General features: G+C 41.7%; 1 protein-coding gene across 12 annotated transcripts in view; it reads right to left on the bottom strand.

The window, feature by feature from the left end:
• Positions 1 to 14524, bottom strand: part of myo3b (myosin IIIB) — a 98846-nt gene that overhangs the window by 16991 nt on the left and 67331 nt on the right. For 9 of the 12 annotated variants that reach the window (XM_061691741.1, XM_061691745.1, XM_061691747.1 and 6 more), the window contains 2 exons: positions 12773 to 12806; positions 11779 to 11890 (listed from right to left, as the gene is read on the bottom strand). In XM_061691741.1, coding sequence (XP_061547725.1) covers positions 11779 to 11890; positions 12773 to 12806 — 146 coding nt within the window. Of the gene's footprint in view, positions 1 to 3890; positions 3956 to 11778; positions 11891 to 12772; positions 12807 to 14524 lie in introns of those variants that run through there. The other 3 variants (XM_061691749.1, XM_061691751.1, XM_061691750.1) reach the window with 2 other exon arrangements.

Raw genomic sequence — 14524 nt, 5'->3', positions numbered from 1 at the left:
TTAGAGTCACCAATGAATGCATGTTTTTGGGATGTGGGAGGAAACCGGAGTGCCCGGAGAAAACCCACGCAGGCACGGGGAGAACATGCAAACTCCACACAGGCGGGGCCGGGGATTGAGCCCCGCACCTCAGAACTGTGAGGCTGACGCTCTAACCAGTCGGTCACCGTGCCGCCAAGAATAATTATTTAGATGTTTAGTTATGTATATATGACACATTCTTGTTTCAAGTCAATGGACATTGTGCTTTTCCTTCTAGGCCACCTGGGGGCAGTATAATCCAGATATCGAGACAAACACAAAGAAGAGATTTACAACTAACTCAGCAAGATGCAGGAATCTTTTTTTTTTTTTTACAAAGGATAAAGAACGTGCCTGTTAGTATTGTTATGTTGCCCATCTACATGTGTTGCTCCACCATTTGTTTTCAAATATATATTCGTTATCCCATTTATGGCATTTTGTAGTGTTTGCTAGAATTAAGCTAAACTGTCTTTGTTAAGGCAAAGAGCTATGTGGTTGTATAAAATATACATGGAATTCTCCTTGTTTTATGTTTAGTTTGACAGTAAACTTCAACTCAAGAGTGGAAATAACAGCTTGAAGACTATTTTTTGAAGAATTGCTCACTATAATGCAAAATGCTTCTTGTTGTGAAGTGATTTGAGCTCAGTGCCACCGTACGGCACTCGTATCTCAAATTATCGGTCACAAGTCAAAGCAAAAATGAAAAACTAAGTCGGGTCACTCGTATCGCAAGACGCTGCGGTATTTCTTTCTCTTATAGACCTGAATTCACAAACAAACAAAAATAATTTTAAGATGTGAAGATGAAAAAGATATGCTTTGAGAGGAAATATCATCAGATATCAAAATTGTCTGAAGATTTTTTCCACGATGGCTCAAAGGTCAAAACCAGACTGTTTCATTATTTGTGCGTCTGGCCACTATTTTTAGGTTACAAAATCTTGTAAATTCAGACACTTTTACAATAAATCATTCATATTTAACGCCCGATAATGTTTCATCTTCTTTGCTGACATTCCAGGTGAGAAAATGTCTTCATCATAGCTTGGCCGCTCGCTACCTTGACTAAAGCTGAATTTGCTTTTTCCATCTTAACGCTACTTTGTACTCTCTCAGAACGATCTCATCACATCTCGGTTCTATACATCAAAGAGCATCCAGATCCCACCCTTCTCTACCTACACCCCCCCACCAGTTTTCTTAATGTTATTCAAAGCAGCACAGGTTTACTGAAGTCACGCATTGTAAACAGCCACAAAGTTCCCGTCAGCTAACGCTCTCTCTGCCAGTATCCGAGGTGCAAACCATGCCCCCTTTCAGTATTCATTACTGAATGGATATGTACACTGGAAAGAAAATAACTGACGTGGTTTGTCAGCAGGAACTTAAGCTTAAAATGATGCTTGTAATTTGTGGAAAGTGAAACTGCGGATGCCTGCAAGAACTTTCTGTTGTTCTGAACTGGTCTGCACACAAATTCTAAAGCCTCTTTTATGTCCATGCTCTTTTCATTAAGTTTGAGTAGATCGCTGGGGCCATTTATTATAGCAGAATAGTTTCTGACTTGTCACCAGACCAAAAAAAGCAAGTGTAAACATAACTTCACGAAACAAAGAAGAAGCACATCCAATATTATTCCTGGACCTTTAAGTGCATTACCACAGTATGTGTGTAAATATAGGCTGTTAGTCTACTAATAATTCCAAAATGGGCTCGATAAGCAAATTACTTATTCCCCTGAAATTCCATCAAAGTGCTCAACCGCAAATAATGAACAAGGGCGTCCTTGAACGGAGCTTGAAAATAGGGTCAAAATATAACACAAAGCATACTCCACAGACCCTTGTTTTGCTTAGCTTTTATTTTGTTTTGTTTCGATTTTGGACACACACAAAAGAGTTCTGTGGAATATAAATGATGTGAGTCCTTGTGCAACCCATCTGCCACTTGAACTAACACATTCTCTGCTGGATCCTTTTACAATACCAAAATGGTCAAATTTGGGTCTCGTCAAAATTATATTTTACCAAGGGGCTGTGGAAAGAAAAAATGTATTTAAACATTTGTTTTTGACAAGGCAAACAGGCAAAACTGGCTCAAAATGCAACTTTTTAAATACAACGTGCTTATCGTTTGTGTCCAAACAAATACGACAATGGTGGACCACAGTTGTATTGTAGCATTTGCACTTATAATGCGTCTTCAAGTAAAGGGTACGTTTACGAGATCGCGACTACTACTAACTTAATTCCATCTGTCAATTTCTAAACCCGCATTTAAATTATTTGGGGTAAGACTCTGTATTACAAATAACATATGTAGTTGAACATAATGTTTGTTCGCAAGGTCCTTCAGTCATTTTACAGGTGAATGAGAATGGGCAGCATTTTTGACAACTGTCAACTGAATACATTTTCTCAGTCACCCATGGGGAACATTAACAATAGCAGAAGAGACTTTCAGCTTCACTCCAAATGATTTTGTGTTGGTGTGTATGTGCGTTTAGAATTTCACACATGGAAGTACGTACGGTAGTAGTAGTAGTAGTAGTGATTTAGAAAATGTACACTTTGCTGGAGATGCATTTATAAGTGCAAATGCTAGTTCATATTATTTTTAATGGGATAGAAGAATATCTAAATATTTGCCTTGAAGTGTTGTGTCATAGTGTGTAGTGTGTATGTAGCTTAATTTCCCATAGCTGATGTCATGTTGTCCTTCTTTAGGCCAGTGGTTCTCAAACTTCCCCCAGTGGTCTAGCGAGTCACATCTTAGGAGTCCACAAAATAAGTTTCAAGAAATTATGTCATATAATTTTATAAAAAAGGGGATTGGTGCACCAATTTAACAAACAAGCTAACCGATATTTACCCTCCCTACCTTAGCTTTGACCCCCCCCCCCCCCCAAAAAAAAAAGCTCTTAAATGATTACATCATCAGAATTATACAGGTGAGGCAAAATATATACCGCTGGGATATACAATGGGCGCTTGCCACGAGCTAGCTCTCGAGCTAACAGCTAATAATAAGGAGGAGGAGGAGGGACTCATGCCTGATGCCGAAGTGTGTACTTTTGTGCTTTTAGCCACGCCCGACAAAATCAGGAAAACTGAAATGACGGAAAAAATCAAATAAAATGTAACGCTCATATCTCCATAATTTAGTACTGCATACGTAGTTCTCAGTCTTTGCATGTTTTCAACAATTATATTTAAACATGTACAAGTGTAATGCACCCAAAACAAATCTCTGAATTTACTTTACAGGGTTTTTCAGTTCCTTTCTATTAAACAGGTCTTGAATATTTAGGTTGAAATGTTAAAAAAAAACAACAAAAAAAACATTATGAAGTAGGTCTTTGGGGGGAAAAATCCCTCATTTAAAGGGTCCCTGGACCCCAAATTTTGAGAACTCCTTTAGACTATGAATTAGTTGAGAGCCCCTTTGCACTCGACACCACATTGCTTCAAGATACGATTAATCAACAATCAGCTCCACCCGAATAAAAGTGAGTATGATGAGGCTTACAAAACAAGACTTTTCGGATTGATTTCTTTTGAACAAATTACAGATGTTTGATGATCATCATTTAAGACCATCAAGAGCGAACGTTCAGACCTGTGGTTGAAGCGATTGCCATTACCATTTAAATCCCAGTTCAATATTTTCCTCAAGTCGCTCGGCCCGTTATCTGCCGGCTGGCTCCTCCGCATCGCCATTCACCCATTCTGACCTGCAGCGATGGGAGCGTGCAGCAGATCAGAGAATGGGTCAGGCTTCCCATCTAGGCACCTCTCTCTGGGAAATCACTGCCATTTGATCCAGGCGAGCCCCAGAGGAATGCTGCTCATGCAGATAGATCGCAGGCGGGGACGCTGCCAAGCTGGCTTCTGGCATGGCCTTCCTGCTCGGACACAGGCAGGTGGCACTGTAGCGAGAAGTCAGACGCTAGCTCAGTGGAGGGGGGGGGGGGGGGGGGGGGCTTCCTAAATGATGGCGGTGAGCGTCTGCTGTTTGGGGTGGGGAGGAATAATGGTGGACCGTGAATAAGGAGGCAGCACGGTTCATACAATATTGATTCCTCTCTATCAAGAGAATGTGAGCAGAGGTTCCCCATGGTACATATTGCAAATGTTTGCCGGGCGGGTGATAAAAAAGCTCTTCTGGAGATAGGCTTTCTTTTCTTTTTCAAAGAGCAGCAGTTGACTCAAATTACATCTCTAAATGCCACTCGGACATCTGTTGAAAATCCTCATAAAAACATGAAAGGGACGCTAAAATAGATTTTTACTGGAATAAATTAAAGATGTATTGATTTCCTCTTTAAAACATACACTGCGATCACCTGACGTCTCGCTGACCACACTCGGGTTTGTTGTTGGCAGACCCTCCAAAAGGCAGATTATAAGGAACAAACATCAGTGTGGGTCACCTGATGTCTAAATGAAGCATGTGTAATCCAGACAGCTCCTCTCTATTTTACAACCGCCTCATCTGTATGCATAGAAACACACACACGCGTGTATTAAACAAACAAAAAAAGGAGAAAAAAAATCCCAGGTCTCATTCATCAGTTGCAAACAACAACAAAAAAACTGATCTGAAGTTGAAGAGATTTCCCAGAACGTTGGAGAGCGCCTAAGATTTATGACCTATTTTATCATTTGGGACAATAAAATGCTAACTCATGTGCTTTGCATTAGAAGACAAAATGATCAAGTCCTCCTGCAGATCATGTCGGGGGTGGACGGGAGTGGTGGTGGCGGTTGGGGGGGGGGGGGGGGGGGGGGATCCTGCATCTGTTTTCACTAGCGCCGAAAGAGGATGTTGTTACTTACATCCAGCTTTTCACACTGAAATCAATCATCTCCACTGACAGCCTATACGGAACATAAGCAACTCCTAAAAGAGCATCTGCGTGGAGGAAAAGTCTTAAGGGAAGTGGCCCATTAGTCGTTTGACATAATATATGCCGTTTTGAGCTGCGATCTAGCAAGATGAGTCAAAGGTAGTCAGAGGGGAGGGTTCATTGGATAGCAAAGCTGGCCGGTAATAGAATGAACACATCCATGAAAGGATTTTTAGCCTCACGGGCATGATGTACTGTTACATTATATTTACATTTATTTGTATATATCCTTATAGTGGATAGAAAAAGTCTAGGACCCCTGTTCAAATGCCAGGTTTTTATGATATAAAAATATCCACCATTATGATTGATCACTTTTCCAAATCATTTGAGAACAAATATTTTAGAGAGGGGACGCAAAAACAAACAACTGAGATAATGTGGTTGCACAAGTGTGCACGCCCTCTCATAACTGGGGATGTGCCTGTGTTTAGAATGACCAAATCACACTCAAGTTCATATAAAATAGGAGTTAGCACACCCCTGCCAATCATTTCAAGTGCCTTCTGATTAACTCCAAAGAAATTTCAGCTGTTCGACATTTCCTGACATGTTTTTGGTAACAGCACAAGGCATGTTCCGCAGAGAGCTTCCACGGCATCAGGGGGACCTCATTGTTCAAAAGTACAAATGGGTACAAAAGAACTTTCAACGCAAAAAAATATACCATGGAACACAACGAAGACAGTCATCTTCATGTGGAGAAAATATGGCCCAACAGTGACATTTTCAAGAACTGGATATTCCTCCAAAATTGATGAAAAGTCAAAAAGAAAACTGATCTCCCTTGTGACAGATACCAACATCAAAGGCATTGCAGGAATTTCTGGCAAGTACTGGCTGTTTAATACATGTGAAAAAGAGTTTGTATTTTTGGTGCAAACACAACACTTCTCATCACCAAAAGAATGCCAAACATACAGTGACACTTGGTTGTGGCAGCATCATGCTTTGGTGTTGTTTTTCTTCAGATGGAACCTGGGGCCTTAGTCAAGGTGGAAGGAATTATGATCAGCTCCAAATACCAGTCAGTGTTGCACAAAACCTGCTAGGAAAAAAAAAAAAAGACAGGAAAATCCTACCAGAACATCTGAATTTTAATTGGGGTTAATCAAGAGGAGAGAAGTGTACATATGTAAAATGTAAGTGTAACTTATATTTCCTGGCTAATCATGGAACGTGATAATTTTTTCATATTTATAATTGCCCTCAGAGGTTCGTTAATAAGTGCAAAACCATATACTGTATGTGCCATATGTGGCTCTCTCTTTAGGTACTGCATTAATGTAGCTGTTACCTCTATTGGAATTGTACCACATAGGGAGTAAGGTACTGTATATTTTTGGTACTGAACACAACCGCTGACAGTGGGAAGGGAAAAAAGAAACGAGGCCAAAACACACTAGTCCAAGAAGGCTTTAAAAATTGTTAGTTTGAATATCAACTGTATATCATCCATAAATTCATGACTGACTCTGTTTAACTCAGTTAAAACTTTGCTATCCCAAAATCCAATGACTCAATCGGCTGGTGCAAATTTACTGAGAACTTGAAGTATTACTCTCCACCTTCCTTCGACGTCTGTGGAGATTATGGGACTGAAATCGTGATGGATGATGACGAGTTTGGAAGTACATCCTGTTAACGACTCCCACTGACATTAAGGAGATTACGTAGGTAGCGTCAGACAGCGGCAACTCCTTCCCTGGAACTTGAGTCTTTCCTATCCCTTCCAAATCTCTGCTGCCGCTAACACTGAGCCCGTAATTTGCCTAAAACCAAAGGGATTCGGTGGAGACGCCACGATACGTGTGGACAGACAGATAGATCAAGAGGCTGAGAAATCGAGAGGGAGGGGGAGCATTTGTCTGGCGAACACGGAAAGGGTGGATCGTTTGTCTGGCAGATGCATGCTGATATGGAGAAGCGGCGGCTGTGTTGATGGAGGCGTGTAGAGCGGGCACCTGATAGTTGGGGGCGGAGGGGGGGGGGACATGTGGGAAGATGTTTACAAGCTCAGGGAGGGAAACCACGAGAGAGGAAAGTGGCTTTGACCTCCGTGTGCCAGAACTCCTCATATACCCCCCCCCCCCCCGCCCCCTACGGTGAAAATACATTTCTGGGTTTGTGAGCCGTGCCGTGTTGCCTCGGCTTCAGCCATATAAATAGTATGTAAAGCATAAAATGCCGTTTTACATCAATACTAACCTATATTCATAATGTATAATGTGCCCGTGGATGAAAAAAAGTGAAGTTTGTGACCAGAATGTACGTTTAAATGAATGGAACCAGCAGCTTCCTTTCAAATATTCACACTTTCCCTTTCATTCTCTTCAGCATCCTCTGTCTTTAACAACCTGCTTCTTCCTTAACTCTTAATCAATCTTTGTATGGTTTAAGAAATGTGATCAAGTACAATATATTGTGTATACAGCATCAAACGCTCATACAGACTCGTTGTTAAGGGCGTCCATGTAATCAATAGCTCAATGTGCGGGGGTGGGTCGGCAACTCTTATTTTTATCTGATGGGTCGGTCCAGTCGGGTTCGATGATGTTGCAGAGTGTTCAAGAGGCTACAGGGTTAATGGCATTTATATTAACGCCGCCACACTTAATAAGTCACATACTTCTATTACCGTCTAGAAGTTCTCCAGGGATACAGCAGCCAATCATAGTGCAGCGCCACGTGTCCTGGAACCAGTAATATTGGAGCAGGGTGTGTCCTTTCAGGAAAATGTGCTGGATTCCTAATGTTGGACGTTCCCTTTCCGGGTTGTCTCAATTGTAATTTGTTTTGTCTTTTGTAAAAGTGTTTCTGCTTTTGTTAATGTGTTTTCTGAAATGTAAAAAAAGAGTTTCACAATTTGTTATATTGTTTTGCACTTCCAGGCCAACATATTAAACACTGCCAGTCCACCATGTTAACATGGATATTTGAATTCAACAGCCGTCAATGGCAGTGAATGAGTTTAAACAAGAGCCCTCAAGAAAGCACAAACCTCGAACCAGTGGTGAGCCTCAATGTAAATTTAAATATTTGTTCCGTGGATTTCTATGATATAGATAACAGATAATAGTCTATTCTCTTCATTTTGTAGTGTTTCTCTTGTTTGCACTACACCCAGATGTATTCCGAGGTGGATTAATTCAGGGAAGTCCCTACTGAATGTCCAGGGACCAAATGCGCAGTCCGCCACTGCCTCCAACAAGGTTTTGGCTGTTCGCACGGTTGCATATGGCGACCCCACCACCGCCTCACTGCTTTTAGAGCCAGAGGTAGTCCAAAATTAGGCGGAAGTGGCCAAACGAATGGACACAGGTAATATATTCAAGTGGAGGGCAATAAATCAATAATTAATTGCCACTGAATATCACCATCATGCACTCCACAATTTTCACTGTATGTCCAATAAATCAACATTAGGTTTTTCTCACAATATGTTTTCTCTATCCCCTGTGTTTCATCTCTTCAAACAAGCAGGTTAAAAGTGTCTTCCAGAGTGCAGAGGTAATTGGTCTCTGTGTTGTTGCTCCACTTTAGCGCCCTCTCTCTCGTTCTCTCTCTCTCACTTGGCATGTATGTTTACCACAACCATAATCTTCAAACAGCCTTTAAACATAAGTAGCTCAGCTTTCATAAAGCATAAAGTCAGCTTTGACTGATCCTCCGCACCATCCTGTTTACCACACTGAGGAGCGCTCTGATCATATCGGCTGCTCGCTGTAGCAAAGTCGTCCTTTCTCGCATGTACTTCGCCGGCTCATTGCCAAACATGTTGTATTTATTAATATTCATGCTCGGGAGACAGGTGACGAGAGGTGACGCCGTCTCTAAGAGCGTCGAGCTTACACGACTACACGGTGTACGTGAGACTTTTCCCAGCGCCAAAACACAGGAAATCAAAGGTCGCTGTGGCAGAATGCCTGGAGTCTCAAATGCTTTAATGTTCTTTCCCTCAATATCAACAACAAATAGTACAAATACTTTGTTACTGTAGTTAATTTGTTTTTTCAGGTATCTGCACTTGAGTATTTATTTTTCTGACTGACTTTTGACTTTTACTTCGTGTAGTTAAAAGGAGATATCTGTACTTTCTACTAGACTTAATTCATGTTTCAATCTCATTCTTATTCTCTTGAGAATTTTTTGATGTTGTCGGCTCCAAGAATGAGTTGTGTCTAATACGTTGTGCCGGCCTTAGAACCAGCAGCTTCTGGTGTTCAAAAATTCTAATCTGGAAAAAATAAAATAAAATAAAGGTGAGGTGTATTTTTTCAGTTGGTAACATTAGCTAATTTATCATTTATTGTAAGTCAATTCACAACATTAGTAAGGTTATGGGAACACATTCTTTTGATAGCGTGGCCACAAATGTTTTTTCTTCTTAACAAAAGAAAAACTATTTTGCAATTTTTTTTTTTCATTGTGCCAAGTTATCAAAACGGTGTGCGGGTGCATGGCAAATGGTTGACACCTCGTCAGTAATGCCTTCTTTCCCTGACTGTTTTTCTTCAGATGCTGTTGTTTCTTGAAAGTCAAATTAGAGGTACAAGATGGGGCCAGAGAGGGCTGATTATTTTACTTTGAGGTCAAAGTGGCAGTTTTAACAAATATGACAAATTCCGCCTTTCAGTAAAATTCTACAGTCTGTACTTTTGTTGTTGTTGACCTTTACTCTAATTAATGAGTTAAATCTACCATTTTTTAAACATTTGTACTTAAGTGTGAGTGCTTTTTCCTCCTCTGATAAATGGCGGCATTGAGGGCCTCATACTACAGAATAAGAAGAGTGGGCAAAAACAGCCAACATTTTCTCTCCAGGGATCAGAAGTTCAGAGAGAGAAAAAAAAAACAACAACAAAAAAAAAAAAAAAACAGCGAAAGGCAATTATATGAGCCGACGTCCATCAAACACATTAAGCGTTTCCAGGTCACGCCCTACTGTTGTGGCATTAATGGAAGCAGGGTGCAGAGAGAGTCCGGAGGCGCGCACTAATTCGATTCTCGCAGCTAATCCTGACACACTCGGGTCGAGCTCCGGCCCAGGAAAACTGATGCGATCACCAGAGGCGACGGCACGGTGAGACACAGGAAGAAACAGGGGTCTTGAGACATCTGGCAAGGCAAGGCTCTCATGAAAAAGAGACGTAGAAGAAGAAGAAGTGGGGGTGGGGGGGGGGGGGGGGGCGGTTTGGGGAGAGGCCCTCAGATGTGCGCAGATCAAAGTGAGCCCTTGGTGCCGGAGCCACCCTGGTCTTTTATTCAAATAGACTTTCCTGAAAGCAGTCAGACATAAGAACACAAACCAGGCAGGGGAACAGTGGCTGTGAATATCAGAAATCTGTTTGTTCTATTTGAGGACAGAGAAGATGATACTTTGAAAGACATTAAAGGAAGACCAAATTGGAGGACTTTGCCCACTTGGCATTGACAACTCACTTTATATCCAATCAATGAAGGAATGTTGGATGACTCCAAAGTGAACTATCAACAGCGGATGGCAGTTCTTGGCCATAACTGAATTTGGAGGAGCATTACAATGCATTTTCCTCCCTTCTCTGTATGTGACCATTCAAGAGTTCTCATAAATAGCACCCCTTAAGTTCCTAGAATCGACCCTTCTTCTAATATCAGTCCACACAAATGAGAGGATGCAAGTCACAGTACAAGGTAGTTCAACATTTCTATATAATTATTAGAACCTAGCGGCATGGTGGTCTAATGGTTATCACATTCACCTCGAAGCCGGGCTCTGGCCTTCCTGTGTGGAGTTTGCATGTTCTCCTCGTGCTCCCCTGTATTTCCTTAATTTTGTTAATGAGATTCATGCTACTGTATATTCACGAATATTTAATTTAGGGAAAATGTTGAAAAAATGCTCAACAGTGTTAACAAAAGCAAAAAACAACAACAACATGGTTGTAGAAAAGCCACAAACTTGGTTAAGTAGTTTTAGTGTAAACAAACAAGAAAACTGATGAAAACACAACTTCCTTAATGGAGGTAAACACACACACACACACACGCACACAAAGAAAATAACTGTGCTGGGATGTCAATGCTTTGTATTCTGTCAAAACGAAAGCCGCAAAGATTCGCATGTTTGAGCAAACTGACATTCATTGAAATGTCTCCTTCCTTAATCACTCTGACATTCCAAATCAGACACTTGAGTAGCAGTGATGCCTGGGAGCGGGGGTCACCTGTATGCAGCATTAGCGAATTAGCCGCTATCTAACCCAGACCTGCTGTGGTGTGCTGACACTAATCCCGGGCCCGCTCGGAGAGCCCTGTCTGTGTTACATTATCATGTCTAATCCCCGTAATCTTCCCAGCCGCGCAGCCAAATGCTATTCCACCTCCGTCACTTACCTTGTAGCCCTCTAATAACACTAATGAGGGGCCGGGCCCCCTTTGCCCCTGGTGGTGGGCCGGGTGGAGGTTGTAATCAGCGGCCCCACTGTGCAGCCACCCACTCAGCCTCAGGGGCACCGGAATTAATGTAATTCAAGGCCTGGGGCGGCAAGCAAATCAAACATATGTTCAACAAATCGGGGTTTATGTATTTTCATGTCAGCGCTACTTTGTGGGTCTATTGGAGTCATTGACGAGACATTTAGCGAGGGGCTCGCCGTACGGGAGCTTTGAAGTCCCCCTCGTGCAAGGAGACACTTATGACGAGTTGACCTGCGTTATTCCAAATGCCACAGGAATACTTCTGGATTGGGAAGGGATGAGGTGTGGAAAAGGGGGACCCTGCATTACAAATGGCACTTTATCCACTAAAGCGGGATTTCTGCGTAATTACCTGCACCCGCCAGCATCACGCGCAGGCTTACCTTGTTTACACTGTAAGTCTCGCAGCCTGCCTGTCTCCCTGCGAGGCTTCGTCGCACCGTCTTTGTCTCTCTTTGAGTCTTTCACGTGTCTGTCTCGGCTGTCGGAGCCGACCTTGAAAAGATAGGCGCAAACACACCCGAAGGAGCCATGTGAGTGAGGGTCCCGAGGGGTGACGGCCCGGCCCGCGAGCAGAAACAAGCCCTCGCAACTTAGAAATCCACTCATGTTCGTGCCGTATTCGTTTATTTACAATTTACCGTGCACACTGTACCACTGCCACCTATTAATGTGCTTTGCAATGTTAATCAAATGTTAATGCAATTGCACTGCCTCCTCGCAAACAGCCACACACTGACTTAATTGTAGGAGGGGGAAAAAGCACATGGACTTCCTCTCATATTTAATTTTATGTTTGAATAAAAAAAGGTATAGGAAAGTATTAATCTGCTTAACATTTCTAAGTACATCCTCCAAAGGATTTTGCTTTTTTAATCTTACATATGCTCTGCAGAGTTACTGGCAAAAACTGTACATTTCCCTCATTTCATCCTTTCAACATCAAATGGTGAGCAGCAAAAATTGGATCAGACTTCAAAGAGTGTGATGTGCTCCAAGTCACGGAGTGGCTCTTCTATTTCACATATTGAATCCGAGCAGGATATCAAAGTGCTACCAAAGAACCCCAGGTCTTTACTAAAAAAGGGCTCTAACATCTGTAGAAAGAGGAGCGCAAGACAAATCACCTCAGGGGGAGAGCGAGCATTTATTCTCAGCCGTGAATTTCCAGCTTTTTGATTCTCTCGCTCCCGTACCACCCTGTCTTCTCCGCTGAGATGGAGGCTGAAGCGCGAGAACTCTTTTCTTTTTGTCTCAAGGACTCAAAACATTTCCAAAGGAATAATCTGCAGCTTTAAAGAGGAGTGCTGTTTGAGATAGACGGCTAAAAGTGGAGGGCTAAAGTCAACCAATTTCTCATTTGATTTCCTTACTCACATTTGCCTTTTGTAGGCCCTTCGGGCTCTGAGACCTGTGAAAGTAAGTGACAGGAACAGAAATGAGCATATTTCGAAACATATAATCATGCATGGAGAGTGCAGGTAATAATAGGCCATCTTAATTTAAAATAGCTCAGGTTTATGATGATGATACACATCACAGAAATTTGATCAAGCATCAGTAAAAAATAATAATTAAAAAAAAAAGACATGGAACTGCAGTTAAAATGACTGCCTCTATAATTTATTGAGGTCCAATAAAAGAACTGTATGAAACATTTTGGGAGAGGAGTTTTATTTAACAATATATTTATTGTGCTTATAGTTTGCAGTGTTGTGGAACTGCATTACATCATACTGAGATATGCTCCGAATAAAAGGGTTGAAATACAATGAACCCCGACTCATCGATGAAATACGTTCAAGACGCAATAGGTGACAATCTGCGATGTGGAGAGAGCATACAAAAAAGCCTCTTTTAAATTGTTTTACCATTCCCACATGCTTGAAACACATTTAAGCTTAGTAAAACACCCATCCATCACTTTTTTTTCTACACCACTTATTCAGTTGAGGGTTGCAGGGAGCTGGAGCCTAACCCAGATGACTCCCGGCGAAAGGCGGTCTACGCCCTGGATTGGTCGCCAGTCAATCACAGGACACTTATAGAGACAGACAATGATTCATGATCACATTCACACCGTCACGAGTGGGAATTGAACCCACGCTCTGTGCACTGAAGTCAGGTGAGTGTACTTCAGTGACAATTTTAAACATTGAAACACACACACACAAAAAAGAATGCAAAGATAATACGTACAGAAAATACTGTATGTATTGTATTGTCTGTGGACATGCATGTCTCTTTAAGAGGCGGGGCCTGGTGGGGTGGTGGCGAGTCTGCGTGTAAATGTCAGGGCGTGAGCTGTGGCCGACAGCAGCGTCTGCGTATTGCGTATTGTGTTTTACTGTTTTCCCGGCCTTGGATAAAGAGCTGAAAAATGCGTGGGCGCCTGTGGTTCTCCTTTGCCACGTGCGAGTGCATTACTTTACAAAATGATTGAAATGTTTGAAAAAACTGATATAGCGAACGGTGACCTGCGATATAGCAGGAGAACATTGTATTAGAAACACCTCTCAATATGATCCAGTGTATTTCTAACATCATGCCATATCAATATCTATCTGATTGTGTCAATCGAACTTATACAACATTTAGTTGTGACCGAATAATTTGATTGGACAAGACTCATTCCATTTTGATGATATACAGTACAACAGCACTGAGACTTTTAAATTTATATATAACTCCACCTCACAGGTGTTCTAAACCGTTAATTTGGCCTACATCAACAGTCAGTGATCATCGAATATTAATGCACATTGTCAAAAACTTAATTAAGATGGCACATTTTTCCAGATATAACATTTGATTTAAAGTATCAATGGCCGACAGATGAGGACAAAGAACACAAGAGTGTGCTCGTGCGATGAAATGACACATTAGGCGTATAAACAGGAGCGAAAACTCTTATCAACATGCTAAGGCTGCTAATGAGTGCACAGTCGTCACGTTAATTGGCTTCATTTTGCATTTCGGAACTACTTTGTGTAACGTTGTCGTGGAGCACCGACTAAGTATTGTAACAGCCTGATACTTTGTCCAACCCGCTCCGTGAAAATGAAACAGTAAAAACAAGCTTCAATTGTTGTTTTTTTTTAATTTTTTTTATCAGTGTCGATGCTGACG

This window comes from Phycodurus eques, chromosome 12, assembly GCF_024500275.1.
Source record: "Phycodurus eques isolate BA_2022a chromosome 12, UOR_Pequ_1.1, whole genome shotgun sequence".
Taxonomy (NCBI): Eukaryota; Metazoa; Chordata; class Actinopteri; order Syngnathiformes; family Syngnathidae; genus Phycodurus; species Phycodurus eques.
The sequence above is the reverse complement of the archived record's forward strand: the minus strand, read 5'-3'. Positions and strand labels throughout refer to the sequence as shown.